This window comes from Balaenoptera musculus, chromosome 3 (assembly GCF_009873245.2).
Source record: "Balaenoptera musculus isolate JJ_BM4_2016_0621 chromosome 3, mBalMus1.pri.v3, whole genome shotgun sequence".
Taxonomy (NCBI): domain Eukaryota; kingdom Metazoa; phylum Chordata; class Mammalia; order Artiodactyla; family Balaenopteridae; genus Balaenoptera; species Balaenoptera musculus.
The window spans coordinates 46,390,274-46,412,336 of NC_045787.1; the positions used below are offsets into that span (position 1 = coordinate 46,390,274).

A 22,063-nucleotide genomic window follows, 5' to 3' on the forward strand; every position below is an offset into this window, starting at 1 on the left:
GTTGGGTTGCCTCAGGCAAAACAACCAACAGGGAGGGAACCCAGCCCCACCCATCAACAGTCAAGTGGATTAAGGTTTTACTGAGCTCTGACCGCCACAGCAACAGGGAGGGAACCCAGCCCCACCCATCAACAGTCAAGTGGATTAAGGTTTTACTGAGCTCTGACCGCCACAGCAACAGTCAGCTCTACCCACCACCAGAGCCTCCCATCAAGCCTCTTAGATAGCCTCAACCACCAGAGGGCAGACAACAGAAGCAAGAAAAACTACGATCCTGCAGCCTGTGGACCAAAAACCACAGTTACAGAAAGATAGAGAAGATGAAAAGGCAGAGGGCTATGTACCAGATGAAGGAACAAGAAAAAACCCCAGAAAAACAACTAAATGAAGTGGAGATAGGCAACCTTCCAGAAAAAGAATTCAGAATAATGATAGTGAAGATGATCCAGGACCTCGGAATAAGAATGGAGGCAAAGATTGAGAAGATGCAAGAAATGATTAACAAAGACCTAGAAGAATTAAAGAACAAACAAACAGAGATCACCAATACAATAACTGAAATGAAAACTACACTAGAAGGAATCAATAGCAGAATAACTGAGGCAGAAGAACGGATAAGTGACCTGGAAGACAGAATGGTGGAATTCACTGCTGCAGAACAGACTAAAGGAAAAAGAATGAAAAGAAATGAAGACAGCCTAAGAGACCTCTGGGACAACATTAAACGCAACAACATTCGCATTATAGGGGTCCCAGAAGGAGAAGAGAGAGAGAAAGGACCAGAGAAAATATTTGAAGAGATTATAGTCGAAAACTTCCCTAACATGGGAAAGGAAATAGCCACCCAAGTCCAGGAAGCGCAGAGAGTCCCATACAGAATAAACCCAAGGAGAAACACGCCGAGACACATAGTAATCAAAGTGGCAAAAATTAAAGACAAAGAAAAATTATTGAAAGCAGCAAGGGAAAAAACGACAAATAACATACAAGGGAACTCCCATAAGGTTAACAGCTGATTTCTCAGCAGAAACTCTGCAAGCCAGAAGGGAGTGGCATGATATACTTAAAGTGATGAAAGGGAAGAACCTACAACCAAGATTACTCTACCCGGCAAGGATCTCATTTAGATTTGATGGAGAAATCAAAAGCTTTGCAGACAAGCAAAAGCTAAGAGAATTCAGCACCACCAAACCAGCTCTACAACAAATGCTAAAGGAACTTCTCTAAGTGGGAAACACAAGAGAAGAAAAAGACCTACAAAAACAAACCCAAAACAATTAAGAAAATGGTCATAGGAACATACATATCGATAATTACCTTAAACGTGAATGGATTAAATGCCCCAACCAAAAGACATAGACTGGCTGAATGGATACAAAAACAAGACCCATATATATGCTGTCTACAAGAGACCCACTTTAGACCTAGGGACACATACAGACTGAAAGTGAGGGGATGGAAAAAGATATTCCATGCAAATGGAAATCAAAAGAAAGCTGGAGTAGCTATACTCATATCAGATAAAATAGACTTTAAAATAAAGAATGTTACAAGAGACAAGGAAGGACACTACATAATGATCCAGGGATCAATCCAAGAAGAAGATATAACAATTATAAATATATATGCACCCAACATAGGAGCACCTCAATACATAAGGCAACTGCTAACAGCTATAAAAGAGGAAATCGACAGTAGCACAATAATAGTGGGGGACTTTAACACCTCACTTACACCAATGGACAGATCATCCAAAATGAAAATAAATAAGGAAACAGAAGCTTTAAATGACACAATAGACCAGATAGATTTAATTGATATATATAGGACATTCCATCCAAAAACAGCAGATTACACGTTCTTCTCAAGTGCGCACGGAACATTCTCCAGGATAGATCACATCTTGGGTCACAAATCAAGCCTCAGTAAATTTAAGAAAATTGAAATCATATCAAGCATCTTTTCTGACCACAACGCTATGAGATTAGAAATGAATTACAGGGAAAAAAACGTAAAAAGGACAAACACATGGAGGCTAAACAATACGTTACTAAATAACCAAGAGATCACTGAAGAAATCAAAGAGGAAATCAAAAAATACCTAGAGACAAATGACAATGAAAACACGACGACCCAAAACCTATGGGATGCAGCAAAAGCGGTTCTAAGAGGGAAGTTTATAGCTATACAAGCCTACCTAAAGAAACAAGAAAAATCTCAAGTAAACAATCTAACCTTACACCTAAAGAAACTAGAGAAAGAAGAACAAACAAAACCCAAAGTTAGCAGAAGGAAAGAAATCATAAAGATCAGAGCAGAAATAAATGAAATAGAAACAAAGAAAACAATAGCAAAGATCAATAAAACTAAAAGTTGGTTCTTTGAGAAGATAAACAAAATTGATAAGCCATTAGCCAGACTCATCAAGAAAAAGAGGGAGAGGACTCAAATCAATAAAATCAGAAATGAAAAAGGAGGAGTTACAACAGACACCGCAGAAATACAAAGCATCCTAAGAGACTACTACAAGCAACTTTATGCCAATAAAATGGACAACCTGGAAGAAATGGACAAATTCTTAGAAAGGTATAACCTTCCCAGACTGAATCAGGAAGAAACAGAAAATATGAACAGACCAATCACAAGTAATGAAATTGAAACTGTGATTAAAAATCTTCCAACAAACAAAAGTCCAGGACCAGATGGCTTCACAGGTGAATTCTATCAAACATTTAGAGAAGAGCTAACACCCATCCTTCTCAAACTCTTCCAAAAAATTGCAGAGGAAGGAACACTCCCAAACTCATTCTATGAGGCCACCATCACCCTGATACCAAAACCAGACAAAGACACTACAAAAAAAGAAAATTACAGACCAATATCACTGATGAATATAGATGCAAAAATCCTCAACAAAATACTAGCAAACAGAATCCAACAACACATTAAAAGGATCATACACCACGATCAAGTGGGATTTATCCCAGGGATGCAAGGATTCTTCAATATACGCAAATCAATCAATGTGATACACCATATTAACAAATTGAAGAATAAAAACCATATGATCATCTCAATAGATGCAGAAAAAGCTTTTGACAAAATTCAACACCCATTTATGATCAAAACTCTCCAGAAAGTGGGCATAGAGGGAACCTACCTCAACATAATAAAGGCCATATATGACAAACCCACAGCAAACATCATTCTCAATGGTGAAAAACTGAAAGCATTTCCTCTAAGATCAGGAACGAGACAAGGATGTCCACTCTCACCACTATTATTCAACATAGTTCTGGAAGTCCTAGCCACGGCAATCAGAGAAGAAAAAGAAATAAAAGGAATACAAATTGGAAAAGAAGAAGTAAAACTGTCACTGTTTGCGGATGACATGATACTATACATAGAGAATCCTAAAACTGCCACCAGAAAACTGCTAGAGCTAATTAATGAATATGGTAAAGTTGCAGGATACAAAATTAATGCACAGAAATCTCTTGCATTCCTATACACTAATGATGAAAAATCTGAAAGAGAAATTATGGAAACACTCCCATTTACCATTGCAACAAAAAGAATAAAATACCTAGGAATAAACCTACCTAGGGAGACGAAAGACCTGTATGCAGAAAACTATAAGACACTGATGAAAGAAATTAAAGATGATACCAACAGATGGAGAGATATACCATGTTCTTGGATTGGAAGAATCAACATTGTGAAAATGAGTATACTACCCAAAGCAATCTACAGATTCAATGCAATCCCTATCAAATTACCAATGGCATTTTTTACGGAGCTAGAACAAATCATCTTAAAATTTGTATGGAGACACAAAAGACCCCGAATAGCCAAAGCAGTCTTGAGGGAAAAAAATGGAGCTGGAGGAATCAGACTCCCTGACTTCAGACTATACTACAAAGCTACAGTAATCAAGACAGTATGGTACTGGCACAAAAAACAGAAACATAGATCAATGGAACAAGATAGAAAGCCCAGAGATTAACCCACGCACCTATGGTCAACTAATCTATGACAAAGGAGGCAAAGATATACAATGGAGAAAAGACAGTCTCTTCAATAAGTGGTGCTGGGAAAACTGGACAGCTACATGTAAAAGAATGAAATTAGAATACTCCCTAACACCATACACAAAAATAAACTCAAAATGGATTAGAGACCTAAATATAAGACTGGACACTATAAAACTCTTAGAGGAAAACATAGGAAGAACACTCTTTGACATAAATCACAGCAAGATCTTTTTTGATCCACCTCCTAGAGTAATGGAAATAAAAACAAAATAAACAAATGGGACCTAATGAAACTTCAAAGCTTTTGCACAGCAAAGGAAACCATAAACAAGACGAAAAGACAACCCTCAGAATGGGAGAAAATATTTGCAAATGAATCAACGGACAAAGGATTAATCTCCAAAATATATAAACAGCTCATTCAGCTCAATATCAAAGAAACAAACACCCCAATCCAAAAATGGGCAGAAGACCTAAATAGACATTTCTCCAAAGAAGACATACAGATGGCCACGAAGCACATGAAAAGATGCTCAACATCACTAATTATTAGAGAAATGCAAATCAAAACTACAATGAGGTATCACCTCACTCCTGTTAGAATGGGCATCATCAGAAAATCTACAAACAACAAATGCTGGAGAGGGTGTGGAGAAAAGGGAACCCTCTTGCACTGTTGGTGGGAATGTAAATTGATACAGCCACTATGGAGAACAGTATGGAGGTTCCTTAAAAAACTAAAAATAGAATTACCATATGACCCAGCAATCCCACTACTGGGCATATACCCAGAGAAAACCGTAATTCAAAAAGACACATGCACCCGAATGTTCATTGCAGCACTATTTACAATAGCCAGGTCATGGAAGCAACCTAAATGCCCATCAACAGACGAATGGATAAAGAAGTTGTGGTACATATATACAATGGAATATTACTCAGCCATAAAAAGGAACAAAATTGAGTCATTTGTTGAGACATGGATGGATCTAGAGACTGTCATACAGAGTGAAGTAAGTCAGAAAGAGAAAAACAAATATCGTATATTAATGCATGTATGCGGAACCTAGAAAAATGGTACAGATGAGCCAGTTTGCAGGGCAGAAGTTGAGACACAAATGTAGAGAATGGTCATATGGACACCAAGGGGGGAAAACTGCGGTGAGGTGGGGATGGTGGTGTGCTGAATTGGGCAATTGGGATTGACATGTATACACTGATGTGTATAAAACTGATGCCTAATAAGAACCTGCAGTATAAAAAAACAAACAAAACAACTAATACTAAACTTTCATTGGGTTATTTGTATGGAAATATGTTAATATAAATGTTTCAGACATTACATGAAATTTCTAAAAATCTTATATTTGTATTTGTATGGAAATATGTATGGAAATATGTTAATATAAATGTTTCAGACATTACATGAAATTTCTAAAAATCTTATATTTGTATTTGTATGGAAATATGTATGGAAATATGTTAATATAAATGTTTCAGACATTACATGAAATTTCTAAAAATCTTATATGTTCTGGTATAATGTTATAAGTAATAATCCTAGTTATTACTTTAAAATATATATCTCAGAAATAACTAATATTCTTGTCAACTGCATTATTATGAACTTTCATCAAATCTTTAACCGTGGTCATTTTTAAGTCTTTTGTCATTTACAGACAGTTCTGGGTGTACTCTGATGATTTTGCAAATATGTTCCTATAAAAGGGTTTCATCTTCAAGAAATTCATGGAAAAGACTCTGACAAGTACAGGTTTCTGGTAACTGACTGTACTGCTGAACTGAATGAATAAGCATTTTCAGAACTCTAATGAAAAACTGATGAACTCATAAAAGTGCTAACAAAAGATCAAGATGAAAAAAAAAATTAATTACATGGGACTGAGTGAACTGATGAGGATGAGTATAATTTTTGTGACTTCTGTCTGAATTTAAAAAAAAAAAAAAAATCCCACAAGGACTCAGAGGCAAAGAATATACAAATCAATTTTCACTGCAAAGTAAAGGAGCTGTTACAGTGGAGGATTACTGGACTGAATGTCAATATTATGACATAGTATGAGTGTGTTTCATGTTTGGTAATTGCAATCATTGTTGCTTTTGTTGTGGTCATCCATGTACAATGCTTGGTGTCAGTCTATTTATGTCTTGTAAAAATAAAATACAGTGTGTGTGTGTGTGAAAAAAAAAAAAAAAAAAAAAAAAAAGATAAATGCACCCCAATGTTCATTGCAGCACTATTTACAATAGCCAGGTCCTGGAAGCAACCTAAATGTCCATCAACAGACGAATGGATAAAGAATAAGTGGTACATATATACAATGGAATATTACTCAGCCATAAAAAGGAACGAAATTGGGTCATTTGTAGAGACGTAGATGAATCTAGAGACTGTCATACAGAGTGAACTAAGTCAGAAAGAGAAAAACAAATATCGTATATTAACGCATATATGTGGAACCTAGAAAAATGGTACAGATGAACCGGTTTGCAGGGCAGAAATTGAGACACAGATGTAGAGAGCAAACGTATGGACACCAAGGGGGGTAAGTGGTGTGGGGTGGTGGTGGTGGTGGTGGTGTGATGAATTAGGCGATTGGGATTGACATGTATACACTGATGTGTATAAAATGGATGACTAATAAGAACCTGTTGTATAAAAAAATAAATAAAATTCAAAACTTAAAAAAAATAAAATAAAATACACACTAAAAAAGAAAAAATACAAAGCACAGCACAACACAATCGGCAGTTGGTTGAATCTGCAAATGTGCAGATACAGAGAGCAAAAAAAATGTTATACTCGGATTTTTGACTGTGCAGGGGGTCGGCGCTCCTAATCCCTGCATTGTTCAAGGGTCAACTACATTTTGTTTCAAGGTCAATAGTATTTGAGAACTACCCCTGTTCCATCTACCTTCTCTGGCCTAAAGAGCTTTCTTTCCATCTGAAATGGGAGCATTCAGTAAGCCAAGCTCCTTTGATTTTTCTGAATTCCATTGCCCCATTCCCTACTAATGATGCATCATTCTCTATTAATGATAATAATCAGGTATCATAAATTCATAGGAAAGAAAGCTGGGTAAGGATTAAAGAAAAAAAGAATTTCAAGAGCAAGTTGGTGAAGACCAAGTGGATAAAACAAACAAATATAAAGGGAAGGATAAAGTAACCTGATAGGGAACGTGTAACTATGACCACAAATGAAAGATCAAGATAGATAAATCACAAGTTTGAAATTTTCACAAATTAATCACCAAAAAGCCTAAGAAAGGATGTTACAAAACAAAAGTTTATCAGTTACCAGGAGTTGCCTTTTTTGAGTGAGGGCAATCTACTTCAACCTTCTATTTAACGCACCATACTGGCATCTTTTACATCCAAAGACGGCAGTTACAATGCAACCTCAGTTAGAATCAGTTAGACAAAACAGCCCAATACAGAACTTTCAGCACCGCCCCACGCCCCCCACCACCCCCGCCCCGCCATGTGTAGCCATTATTCTTAGTAGACTCCATTCCTGTGCCTCAGGGATCCTGAGCTCCATCTCCTTTTCTCTGATTGCTACAGGCCAATCTGATCTGGTGCTTAGCTCTCAGGCAGTCCCAATACACACAGAAATTGTGGCACTATTTCCTAGGCCCAAAAAGCTGCCCCAGTTTTGCTACCTCTATAGGCATTGCTTGTTATATCAGTCTGAGTTCTCGGTTGCAGAAACCAATTCTGGCTAATTTAACCAGAAAGGAGTTTGAAGATATCCTAGTAGGTCACAAAATCAATAGGAGAGCTGGAAAACCAGGATCAGAAAGTTAAAAAAAAAAAAAAAAGCTGGGACAAAAGGGACAAAAGGAAGCCGCACAGCACACACAGCAGGAACCACAAGCGACAGGCTAGTGTGAAAGCCACTGCTGGCACCAGGGCTGCTTGTCCTTGCTCCTGCAGGTCACCACTGCTATCGCAACAAACTCTAAGCTGTCCAAAGTCCTAGGTAGGAACATACCAACAGCCAAGGGTAGGACGTGTGCCTGCACCGTAACTGCTCAGGGGCAGGGAGAGAGCGTCTCATCTGCCTAGGCTTCCACTGGGGCGGGGGGGGAGGGGGGGCCCTGCTTCTCACCAAGGCTCACACAAACAAGGGATCCCACAAACTAGAAAAGGAGTCTAGAAGGCATGGCAGCAAAAAAAAAGCCAAACATCTACTATATTTTTTTTTCTTTTTTTTTTTGGCTGCGTTGGGTCTTCATTGCTGCGCACGGGCTTTCTCTAGCCGTGGCGAGCGGGGGCTGCTCTTCGTGGCGGTGTGTGGGCTTCTCATTGCAATGGCTTCTCTTGTTGCGGAGCACGGGCTCTAGGCACACGGGCTTCAGTAGTTGCAGCACGTGGGCTCAGTAGTTACAGCACGTGGGCCCTAGAGTGCACAAGCTTCAGTAGTTGTAGCGCGTGGGCTCAGTAGTTGTGGCGCACAGGCTTAGTTGCTCCGCGGCATGTGGGATCTTCCCGGACCAGAGATCAAACCCGTGTCCCCTGCACTGGCAGGCGGATTCTTAACCACCGCGCCACCAGGGAAGTCCCCTCTACTATATATTTTTCCATCATTATCCCACAGCTATGACACTGTGACCTGGACATTCATTCTTGACCCTTGTGGGAGGTATGGGGACAGAGACTCTGAGACATTCACCCAGCTCCAGCTCCGGAGGCTCCAAACTCCTTGAGACATTAAATAGGAACAAAGCCATTCCAAAGATTTAAACACCCACTAAACACTGTAGATGTGTCTGAAGAACTGCAAGGTATTAGGATTGACAGTCGCCTTGAAAAAGACTTGAGTTACATTCCAGGCCTCAATAAAAGAAAATGCCAAACATCAACAAAGATTCTAAATGAAAATAGCTATTTCAGACTAATGAATAATACATTTTAAAAAAGTCAGACTTCAGGCAAACCTGAAGGCCTATGGAGCAGTTAGGGTCTAGCCTGGAATTTGGCTATAAAATGTGGGCCCTTCCTTCTTTTTCAGCCCCATGGCTGGCATTCTCATCCAGGCAACATCATCCTCGCCAGTAACCTTAAAAACCTCACCAGTTTCACTGCCTTAAAAATCTATTCTATTACTACTATTCAATTAACTCTATTCTATTCCTTTTTCTTTTTTTTTTTTTTTTTTTTGGCCACATGGCATGGCACGTGGGATCTTGGTTCCCTGACCAGAGATCGAACCCATGCCCCACCCCCCGCAGTGGAAGCACAGAGTCTTAAACACTGGACCACCAGGGAAGTCCAATTAACTCTATTCTAGAACACAGACTTCATTCCTACTCAAAACACGGACCTTGGCTGCCTTTTCCTTTTACATAAATGTCAACTCCATAGCCAGGTATTTAAGAAACACCACCAAATTTAGCCCTATGACTTCCTGACCTAAAACTTCTTCTCCAGCCAGGTTAGTCTCCTCCCTCTTCTCCCAGTGAAGCTGACTTAGGTATATCTGACTGAGAGCCATGGTCCTGTCACCTGAAATATGCTCCCCCTTCCCGTCCCATCTGATCATCCAGACCCTATCCCATTCTCAGGACCCAGACGGACGTCCTCCACCTCCCTCCTCCAGGAGATCTCACAAAACTCCAGTCCACACCGACTGGGTCACTAACACAATTCCTGCACTGACCAAGACAGACAACATTACCATGATACAGTCTGGTATGATGTAGTGAAGTGGTGGGAAGGGCGGCAACTGCGGGGAATTTGCTCCAATTAAAGACTTGCAGGTTCACAATTTTTTAAGACGCTGTGTTACCAGCTAATAACATTAGGTGCCTGTGGGGAAGGGAACTGGGTGGAGACTTTGTTTTTTCTCTACTCTAGTCAGTTCCAGATTTATTTATTCCAGGTCTATTATCACACTGTTTAGCCCTACGGCATTTTAGTTTCTGATAAAGCAAAAGGTCTCGTTGCCCAAGATTTTGTTGGCTACTTTTGTGCCTTCTCTCTTCCAGATGAATTTTTACTACTGTTGACTGAAAAAAATGGACGACCTAAAACTTCAGAATCGTGTATTATTTGGCGAACTTTCTCAGGACTTCAAGCCCGGAAGGCAGCCTCTCATATAGCTCTGAGAAACTTCTCTGAAGAGGTAAGGGGAGAGCCAAGATAATGTAGGAGTTTTGTAACAAAGTCCAGATAGTGGGAACATCAAAAGGTTAATTAAAGAAAACCACAAGTCTCAAGTTAATTAACTTAGCGCTTTTATATGTATGGGAAGATGCAAGAGCCTGGGCTCGCTGAAATCATCCCTTTGACGTGCACCTTAGCTACCTGGGGCCAGTATCCTGTGCTCTCCCATCCTGAGTCCCCTCGGGGTGCAACGCTGGGGCGGCTGCAGTTGCTGATGGCTTGATGGCTGCAACATCCTTTGTTTACTGATAATGGCAGGCAGCATTCCTAGTCCACAGTATCCAGAAGCAAGTGGGGTACTGGTATGGAGCAGAGGTGCCTAAAAGAACTCGTCCTATCGTTGTAAACTTCCAAACAATACAATGTATTGATTACTCTTTTACTGGAATGATTTTAAAAATTGAAAATAAAAGCAATATGTACTCAATGTGTAAAATTAAGAAGAGATAAAATAATCTATGCTGTCTTTAAGCCCTCTATCCAGAAATAACTACTGTTAACATTGTGACTTTTCTATATTTTTTTGCTTAAGCCTTTACATGGGAAAAAGTAAGAATAAACTGTTTTCTGTCCTGCTCTTCCCCCTCTACCCCCCACTCTATTTCTATTGTGCATCTGAAAGTTATTTAGCTTCTTCTCATCCAGGACAAACTAGCATTTAAGGTATAAAAAAAACAACACAACTTGAGAATAAATAATAAAAATAAGAAAGCTTCAATGCAAGTTCAAGGCCTGAACCCCACCTAGGGGAGCAAGGTAGAAGGGAAATTTTTATTGTATATACTCTTTTGTACTTTGTAAATTTTGAAACACATGAATGTATTACCTTCACAAAATACACAAAATTGAAAAACAAAAATGAGAAAAAAATTTCAATGATTAAAAACACAATGCCACTTAAACAAAACAGCTGTGTCAACCCAAGGACTGCCAGTGTAGTACCTCTAAGCTTTTGTTACAGGTTCATTTTGGTTAATTAATTCAATACTGCCTTGGTTCTGCTACATATCTTTTTTATATATGCATACTCTCTCTCAAAAGAGATTACAAAATTAGGGAGGAAAAGAATGTTACATTTCTTTCTTATCTTCTTCATCGCCTAGGACTTGGAAAACACCTATGATAAGTACTCAATATTTGGAACCATAAAAGTTTAGAATGGAAAAAGACCTTAAAGAGCTAGTCCAGCCCTTTTTCATTTTATAGATGAAAAAAACTGATGCATAGGAAATGTACAAAATTTATCCAACTATCACAGGATAAAAACTCAGGACTTGAGGAAATGAATAAAAACAAAAGAAAAACAAAACTCACAATCACAATTTTAAGCTTTACTATAAAAACAGAAGGTGTCCACTAGAGGGAGCCAATAGTCCATTAACTTGAAGAAGTTCCTATTGGCCCCTTCAAAAGACCTATAGGGTAATAATAAAGACTTTTTCCCAAAAAAAAAAAAAAAAAGACTTTTTCCCAGAGCCACAGGAAATGACTAAAGGGCCATATACCTCAATCAATGTAAATTCGGATTTCTTTCACTAGAGGTACAAACAGAGACTTTTCAAATCTCCAGCATTAAAAAAATGTCATTAGCATCTAGTAAAATTGATTCTTTTTTCTTTTGTGTGTGTGTGTGTGTACTGCTCTATCAATTTTAACACACATATACACTTTGTAAAACCACCATCACAATCAGCAAACAGAACAGTTCAATTATTCACAAAAAACCTCCCTCCTGCTCTGACTTAGTCACACCTCCCACTGCACTGGATATGCACAGAAGCGTTCCATATAGATGTTCAGTGTTTATCCATTCACCCATAGGAACATTTGAATTAACAGAGCTGCTATAAATATTCACATACAGAAGGGTAAGCTGGGACGAAGTGAGACGATAGCATTGACATATATACACTACCAAATGTAAAATAGATAGCTAGTGGGAAGCAGCCGCATAGCACAGGGAGATCAGCTCGGTGCTCTGTGACCACCTAGAGGGGTGGGATAGGGAGGATGGGAGGGAGACGCAAGAGGGAGGGGATATGGGCCTATATGTATACATATAGCTGTTCACTTTGTTATACAGCAGAAACTAACACAACATTGTAAAGCAATTATACTCCAATAAAGATGTTAAAAAAAAAAAAATTCACATACAAGTTTTTGTGTGAACATAAGTTTTCATTTCTCCAGGGTAAATGCCCAGGAGCAGGAATACGAAGTCATATATAAGTACATGTTTAACTTTAAAAGAGACTGCCAAACTGTTTTCCAAAGTGACTACCAATCTAGGCTTCCCTACATCAATGGAGGAGATTTCCAATTGCTCTGCATCCTCTCTTGATTTTGGCATTATTAGTATTCTTATTTTAGCCATTCTACTAGATATGTAGTGGTATCTCACCATGGTTTTAATTTGCATTTCCCTAGTGCTGATGATGTTAAACATCTTTTCAAGTGCTTATTTGCTGTCTGTATATCTTTGATGAGCATCTTCATATATTTGATGAAGTGTCTTTTCAAATCTATTATTTGTTGAGTTGTTTGTTTTCTTACAGTTGAGTTTTGTGAATTCTTTATATATTCTTGATACCAGTTCACTGTCATATATGCGGTTTACAAATATTTTCTCCCCAACATTCGCTTGTCCTCTCATCCTCTTAATAGTGCCTTTCACACAGCAAAAGTTTTTAATTTTGATGAAGTCCAATTTATCATGTTTTTCCTTTTATAAATCATGCTTTTGGTGTCATGTCTAAAATCTCCTTGCCTAACCCCAGGGCATAAAGATTTTCTCCTGTTTTTCTAAAATTTTTTTAGTTTTACATTGAATTCTATGAATGAATTTCTGTATTAAAAAAATTAGGTTTAGGTTGAGGTTCATTTTTTTGCATGTAGATGAATAGATGTCCAACTGTCCCAACATTGTGAGCGTTGATGGTATATTGGTAAGCATAGCTGCCTTCCAATTGTTCCAACATCATTTGCCGAAAAGACTAATTTTTTTCCTTCAAGTTACCTTTACATCTTCGTCAAAAATCAACTGGCCATGTTTGTGTATGTTTCTGGACTCTGTTCTGTTCCACTGACCCAAGCGTCCATCCAGCCCTTCACCAACACCAGTCTTCATTACTGTGATTTTATAGAGTAAGTCTTAAAACTGGGTAGCACGACTCCTGCTTTTTAAATAAAGAACAGTGAAAGTCACGTTCAAGAAAGCTGACAAAATCTACATAACAAATTTTAGGTTCAAATTAAACATTTTGGAAATAAGCCAGAAAAAAAGCAAATATGAGGGAAAAGACAGAAAGAAAAGGAGAGAGAAATGAAGTAGAAGAAAAAGAAAAGGGGAAAGAAGTGGGAACATGCCAGTCATACACATTAAGTGGTATAAACAGAGAAAGAAAAAGAGAAGGAAAGAAAAAAAGGAACAGGAAGAAGTAGGAAAATAAAAAGAAAATGGTTCCCTGCACATTAGATCACAAGCACTACCCCCGAGCCAGTGAATTTCTATCTGTAAGCCATGAACACCTTGGTTACAACTGCATACCAGAGCTAGCATCAGTAGTAAGAACAGGGCAAGGGCCCGGTGGAGGCTCCAGACCGAGGACCCATCCTGCTAAAGATCTAAAATAGGCCAAACACTTTCCTCATTTAATAGTCCAAAACAAGCAATGATCATAATGCACAATTCTATTTCTATATAACCCACTTCATTAGGTTTAAATAATCCTATGTAACTGTCTGTTCCCATACATAAATGGGCCGATTCAATGATCACCATGGAATTTACTGATGTTTTGTTTAGAGGTTTCAAAGAGACAACTGTCTAGTTCTCTGAGGATGAACTATCCACCCTGTCTACCGTACGGGGTTGTCACGAAGATCAAATGAGATCATAAAGAATTGCTTCATAAACTGAAATTTCTTATAAAAATACAAGGTAGTGTCACTGGTTCTCTTCATCCAAAGTCTGGGGCCACGAAGCTTTGTAAGACACAGATGACAGCATATGGCTCAACTATGAGGACCCTTTAGTGAAATCTAAAATTGTCTCCTCTGGCAGCCAGTCCAGCTCTCTTTCTAGTCACCCACGTTACTAACAGCAAAGAGTGGTTCAGTAAATAGCTCTGGGCCCTTCTCTGCAAAATCTCCTCTGCTAGGGACATTCAGATATTAGGATCTTACTTTCCTTTCTTACACACAAAAATTCACTATTTCCCCCTACTTTCTATACTTAACTCTTGGATTCTTGAAAAATAAAATCGTAGTTAACAAATGTAAATGCAGTCACACAGCAAATATGACATGTTTTTAAACTAAAAATAAGATTTGACACATTCCAAAATAAAAGCTTCACTCATCATTTCTGTTATAAAATTCTCCTGTGGTGTGTGTGGTGTGTATGTAATTTCTGTCTTTAAAAAATACTCTTAAGAGTCTTTATATTTCATGTTGCTTTCTCTAACTATGCCTTTCTGTAATTCACAGACCCAGGAAACCACCTATCCCCTGCTATATTTATGTAAGTGTTTAAGCTGATTATGTTTACCTTACCTCCTTTATTTGAGAAGACAGCTGATCACTTAATATGTCTTACATAGTACTTAATACATTACTGGAATTCTGTGAATATATGAACGTGTGTTGACTACACTAAATATTTCTTGTTTATGATTCTGTTTACTCATTCAGTCATTAGTTTATTTAATAAGCTAGTCAACCTCATGCCGTGGCAATGGAGGCAGTCTGACACGCCACAAGAACACAGGCTTCAGAGATAGAGACCTCAGTTTAAATCCTGACTCTTACTACTACTTGAGTGACTTTGGACAAGTCAGTAACTTTGGCCTCATTAATTTCCTAATCTTTAAGATCAAGATCATACCACCAGCATCTACAGGTGCTGAGTTCAATGACGACTATGCAATGAGCCTGGCACATCACCGGTGGTGTTGGTATCAGTTCCTTTCTTAGACCTTAGAACTAATGTCTAAGAAAGTTCTAAGTAAGAATTTAGTAAGATGCTGTACATCTGAAACTAATATAATATTGTAAATCAACTTATACTTCAATTAAAAAAACATAGGCAATTAAAAAAAAAAAAAAGAATCCCCAATGAAGTATGGCATGTGGAACCAAGGATAGAGTTTCCACTGCCTGATACTAATAAGCACTATGGTCTCAGAACAGGCTAAAAATCACGCAAGATTCTAATTAAAAGTTGGATCAGCAAGCCAGAAGTAACTGCCAAATGGAGAGACAATTAATTGCCCAGCTGACGATCTTGACATCTAGAAGAGGGAGACTGCTGATGAAATTCCGTGATGAAGTTAGATCCTAGACATACGAAGTTGTCTGGCCTTCGCCTTGGTCTGGTGACCACCCTCACCTCGCTCTGTGGCCTTTCTCAGCTCCTAGTCCCCAAAGGACCAAAGAAATGACTCAGGTAGGAGACAGTCACGTTTTCTCTGCTCAAACCCAGCTGTCCCAGTGACCCCAAAATGCCTCACTGAATGTGCTGTAAGAGCATTCCTTATTCTTCTGTTGCAGTAAAAGGCAGCAAATATCTTCGTTTCTTCATTTAATACCTCTCAGGTTCTTAGTACTTTGGTAGCCCTCTCTGTAGATAGCTCAACAATTCCTCTTTTCTGGACTCGTGTGACTTCATTCCTCTTTAGTATTCTCCCATTCCCTGAATCCTAGGCAGGTCTCCTCCACCTCCAGCAATAGAACAGTCTAGCATGCAGTGAGGACAGAAGTGTCAGCAGAGAGACATCCTTGCCCTCAGATTATTGGGTGGTAGTAAGTGAGCAATCATAAAACAGCACTAAAACATGAGCAAAAATGTTTAGGGAAAAGCAGACACGCACTGCAGGGTTAATCTAAGACATCGGGGAATTCTAGTACAACTCTTCATTATAGGCCTGAGCTTTGCTTAAAGATCAGACGCCTCTGCCACTAACTCCCTGAACACACACCTTCACACTGCTCAGAAAAGTGCAAGCCAGAACTACTGTTTCACCCTTTCAGGTTCCCCAGGAGAGGTACTAAGCTACTATAGCCATCCTCCCAGTGTGCAAAAGGCACAAAAAGGCTTCCTTACTGAAAAGCCACTGCAACAAAAGACTACTTAAGGGGTGCTCTATGAAGAAAAGAGCACCAAGAAAAACTGCAATCAATTTTACTGTAGCAGCAGATTCAGTTCTCCACCCAACAAATCACAAGTAGAAGCATCACGCCCACGGACAAGTAAGTTCTTTCACATGAGGAAGTTTCAATAGACTGACCAGATCCACTGGTCCTCCCCAAACTCCTCCCCTTCGGAGCTGACTTGTTGCCATTACCTGTACAAGTGACGGTTGTCTTCAAAGTCTTCCTGGCCCCATTTTCCCTTGATGTCTTCAATAACGTGATTCTTCAGGAATTTTTTTAGCAGCTGGACCGTCTGTTTGCGGGTCACTTCGGGACCAAAGTTTTGGCTGCGCCTCAACAGCTCGTGTAGCCAATCCACAGCTTCGGCCGCCGTGAAGCAACGTTCATAACTTTTGAAACGACAGCGATGTTTCCGTAACGGCATCTTGGTGCGAAAAAGCTCAACTGTTTCATTCCACTAGGGGCAAAAAGAGAGGAATGCATTTAGTGATCGATTGAGTTTTTTACAAGGTTATTACATCCCAAATATTTAAGACAATGAATGCAGTTTTCCATAAAAGACTGCCTTAAGGGGACTTCTCTGGTAGCGCAATGGTTAAGAATCCGCCTGCCAATGCAGGGGACACAGGTTCGAGCCCTGGTCGGGGAAGATCCCACATGCCATGGAGCAACTAAGCCCATGCACCACAACTACTGAGCCTGCGCTCTAGAGCCCACAAGCCACAACTACTGAATCCCGCACACCTAGAGCCCGTGCTCCGCAACGAGAAGCCACCGCAACGAGAAGCCCGCGCATCGCAACGAAGAGTAGCCCCCTCTCGCCGCAACCAGAGGAAGCCCATGTGCAGCAACGAAGACCCAACACAGCCAAAAATAAATAAATTTTTTTAAAAAATAAAAATAAATAAAGACTGCCTTAATAACAGATGGAGCCTTGAAATTTTTTTTTATTTACAACTTTTACATGCTAAAGAGAAAGTAACTTTTACAAATGCATTTATTCATGCAATAAATATTTACTGGAGATGTTGCCATCAAGTTGTCCAATGATGTGAACTTAACGGATTTTTTACATTAATGAGAAACATATGAACAAAAATAATGGTAAAACTGAGCTGAATATGCATAATTCACTTCTTAGAGCCCTATGTTTAATATGAGTTTACCTCATTCAGCAAGTATTTACTGTTTGTTACACGAAAGGCACTGTATGGGGAGAGGAAAAGGGAGATGCATAAAATACAGTGCCTGGTGTCAAAGCATGTTTAAAAATTCTGCAGAATATTTTCCTATTTTAAAAAAATCTACCTGGTCCGGGAAGATCCCACATGCCGCGGAGCAACTAAGCCCGTGTGCCACAACTCCTGAGCCTGCGCTCTAGAGCCCATGAGCCACAACTACTGAGCCTGCATGCCACAACTACTGAAGCCCTCACGCCTAGAGCCCGTGCTCCACAACAAGAGAAGCCACCGCAATGAGAAGCCCGTGCACCACAACGAAGAGTAGCCCCCGCTTGCTGCAACCAGAGAAAGCCCACGCACAGCAACCAAGACCCAATACAGCCAAAAATAAGTAAATTAATTAATTTTTAAAAAAATCTAGACATCCAAGCCATCATCGGCCATCCCTAAATTAAATGAAATGTTCACATGTGGTGTTCTTCCTGCATAATTACTCCATTTTCTTAGGACCCTCGTCTTCCCACCATTCCTCCTAAAAGTCCCAAAAACTCAGAGTCTTATTCTCATAACCATTCTCTCTCCTCTCATGCTCCTCTTTCAAGTCTATCACTTTACAGACTCTGAACCTTATTTTTCACCTGCCTTCCTACTGAAATCAGCTCTTCTGATTTCACCTTTTTCTTTCAGTGATAGTTCTGACCTCAGCATATTCTTTTTATTTTGCCCAACACTGGTTCCTTGTCTTCTCTTCCAACCAGGCCTCTTCTTCCAGGTTTCTCTTCATATGCTCTACAGCCCAATCACCTCTGCACCTGTTGTCCCATTTCTCTTCTCCCTTTGATGGCTAACTTTCTCAGCCACAGTAATCATCCCTGAGTATACAACACCAGGTGCTTCAAGGGCCCAGGTAGGGTCTGTGCAAGCAGGCACCCTGGATGTGCAGCACCGGGCTCAACAAACACACAGTTGGTACTCAACAAGCAAACGCCTAACTGGTCTTTCACTTTCCTTATTTTTTTTTTTTAACTACCCCCTAACTTCATGCAACTTAATTCTACTCTGACTCCCAGTCATGTCTTTCTCCTGGCCAAACTCAAACATCTTTTTGTCCTATGCATATCAATCTTTCTACTTCATTTGACACTACTATAAGCCATGCTCCAAATTAAGTTGGTCCAGATTTAAACTTTTTTTTTTAACTTTCTTAAAACCACACACAAAAACAATACAAGCTGTAGAGTAAGATAACCTATAACCAGAATTTCTAAAACAAAACAAAAAATTCAAATCAAGAAAGGACAGACACTCCACAGAAAAATGGAAAAACACTTAAACAGGCACTTCACATAAAAGAATCTCCAAATTTACCATAACATATGCAGATATTCAATCTCATTAATTAGCAGTGAAATGCGAAAGAAATCTATAATGCAATACCACTACATGCCTACAGAATGGCTAAAATGAAAAAGACAGGCAATACTAAGTGTTATCAAGGGAACGTGGAACAACTGGAAATTATATGCACACTGTATAACCCCGCAATTCCATTCTTAAGTATATATGCCACAGAAATATGTTCACCAAAAGCCACCCTGTTCATAATAGCACTATCTTAATAGACAAAAACAACCCAAATATCCATCAACATAAGAACAGATAAACAAATTGATTTATTCATGCAATGGAATGCTGCACAGCAATGAGAATGAACTATTGCTACATGCAATAACATAGATGAATAACACAGATAAAATATAATTGATATAAGAAGGCCAGATATGAAAAGTACTATATGATTGTATTTACATAAAGTTTCAAAGCAGACAAAAGCTAATCCATGGTATTAGAAATCAAAGTAGTGGTTAATATGTATGGAGGTAGAGACTGGGAGGGGCAGAGGGACATCTGGGCTGCTGGTAATGTCATATTTCTTGATCTGGTCATTGGCTAAATAGGGCGCTCACATTGTAAAAATGCACTGAGTTGTATACCTATAATTTGTGTGCTTTTCTGTACACGTTATGCAGAATAAAGGGCTAAAAACAAAACATACATATATATACACACACACACACACATGCTCATATATTAAAATCCTCCTTGAGAGCAATCCACAATTTTAAATTACCAACCTGAAAGTTGATAAATATGAACTAGCTGATTGTACTGGTACACTGAATGCGGAAGAGATTAAGAAGGGTAGCCGAAGAAGAAACAGAGTGGATGAAAGAGGGACTTGAATGTAAACAGAGGAGAAGCAGGGCAAACTGGCTAGAATGAAATAATGAACAGCAGAAAGAGAGCCCAGGAAGAGCCCATGAACGTTGATTTAAGTCCACTCTCTGCCCACCTCCCTCACCAGGTTACTGTGACGTCTCATGAGATCATGCTTACGAAAGCCCTCTGTGAAAGATAAGGCGTTCCTCAAGCGTAAGGATAATATATAAAATTCCCAGGATAATCTCTTAAAACAAATTACAGGTTCAATCTATTCTGGAGCTAGAAGAAAACTGTGGGGCAAAATCAAGATCCAAAGAGGACAGGCAAGTCGGCACATGTCACTCAGGTATGTAGCCTCATAATAAAATCTGGAAACCTGCTCTATGCTCTGCTTCTCGAGTGGTCATTTCCTTATAACAAGAACCTATGAACTTCAACATAGCTTTAAACAATTTCCACATTTTTTTTTAAAGGAACTGTATTTATTTATTTATTTATTTATTTATTTATTTATTTATTTATTTATTTATTATTTATTTATTTATGGCTGTGTTGGGTCTTCGTTTCTGTGCGAGGGCTTTCTCTAGTTGCGGCAAGCGGGGGCCACTCTTCATCGCGGTGTGCGGGCCTCTCACTATCACGGCCTCTCTTGTTGCGGAGCACAGGCTCCAGATGCGCAGGCTCAGTAGTTGTGGCTCACGGGCCTAGTTGCTCCGCGGCATGTGGGATCTTCCCAGACCAGGGCTCGAACCTGTGTCCCTTGAATTGGCAGGCAGATTCTCAACCACTGCGCCACCAGGGAAGCCCCCATTTCCACATATTTTTAAACATTGGTTGTTTGGGTCTTTTTTTCAGTTCTCTGCTGACACCAAGCTTGCATTTCAGTCCTGATTAATATATGTTGGGAGATGGGGAGGCAAGAAGAGTTAATAAAAAAGAGTTTTATTTATTTTAGGTTGATTGATAAACTTAATGCATAGTACTTTATGCATTACTTAATAAAACAATGAAGATATGGCTCTCTGGGACCCAATATTTCAAAATATAAGTAAATATGCCTGTTATTTGACTCAAGCTGGTTAGCAGTTCCTCTACTGTCACTTTAATTACAGAATAATGCACACTGTAACAAATTAAATGCAGAAATATATACAAAAGAGTCTGCCCTGTCTCTCTCCAATCCCACATATCCATTAATCATACACACACATATATAGAATCCTTCCCTTTGTATGTATGTATTGTTTATTATCACTGTCGCTGTTTGCTTCCTTTTTGAAGAAATGAGATCAACCATATTGTACATATTATCCTACAACTTGCTTTTGCATTAAACATACCAGGATATCTTTGTGTCAGTACCTATAGATATAGCCCGTTTTATGAATGAATGAGTTCAATAATTTATTCAACCATTTTCCAACTAATGGGCATGAAGCTGTTTCCAGTTTGCTGTTTCACAAGTATATCCTTGTTTACATAACCTAACGTATCAATCCTTTTATTTATTTATTTTTGATAGAACAGATTTCTAAAGGGTATCAGCTTATTTAAACCAGTTGTAGCAATTCACACTCCCACCAATGCTGTATGAGCCTACTGCCTTATCTCTGGCCATTCCTAGATATTATCATTCTTGTGTCTGCCAATCTATATACAAGAAATGGTATCTTTACATTTTGTTTGTGTTTTCCTGCCTTTATCTTCAGTCATTTTTATTTCTTCATTTGAGACTTGCCATTTTTCTTCTGGGTTGTCTTTCTCTATGTTTTACTTAATTTTAAGAACTGTTTAAATCTAGAATTTGAATCTAAGTGCATAGAAGTCAGGAAAGTTACTCTATTTTGCTCAGTTCAGTATCCCCACAACTGAGGACAGTGCCTGACATACAGTACATGTATTTAATAAGTATGTATTGAGTGAATATAAATAGGGAATATTAATCCTTTTTCAAATATATTAGAAATGTTTTCTCCTGACTTATCAATTTGTTTATTTGGTGTCTAGCTATATAAAGGTTTCGCTGATGATTATATTGTTTTAAGAAAACAAATATATCTTCTTATCTTTATAGCTTCAGGGTTTACTCCCTCAATTAGGAAAGTTTCCCTATCCTGAGATATTAAAAATATTTATCAAATTTTTCTTTTAATATTTTACAGGGATTTTAATATTTGAATCTTCAACTGAAATTTTTTATGGTGGGAGGGAGGAGATCTCCAACTTTATTTTCTCCCAAATGGAGAGTTAATTATGCTACCCTTCTCTCACTAAACT

At 38.8% G+C, this 22,063-nt stretch overlaps 1 protein-coding gene across 2 annotated transcripts in view; it reads right to left on the bottom strand.

The window, feature by feature from the left end:
* Positions 1 to 22,063, bottom strand: part of DEPDC1B (DEP domain containing 1B) — a 116,243-nt gene that overhangs the window by 89,093 nt on the left and 5,087 nt on the right. For both annotated transcript variants that reach the window (XM_036847671.1, XM_036847672.1), the window contains exon 2: positions 16,574 to 16,839. In XM_036847671.1, coding sequence (XP_036703566.1) covers positions 16,574 to 16,839 — 266 coding nt within the window. The remainder of the gene's footprint in view (positions 1 to 16,573; positions 16,840 to 22,063) is intronic.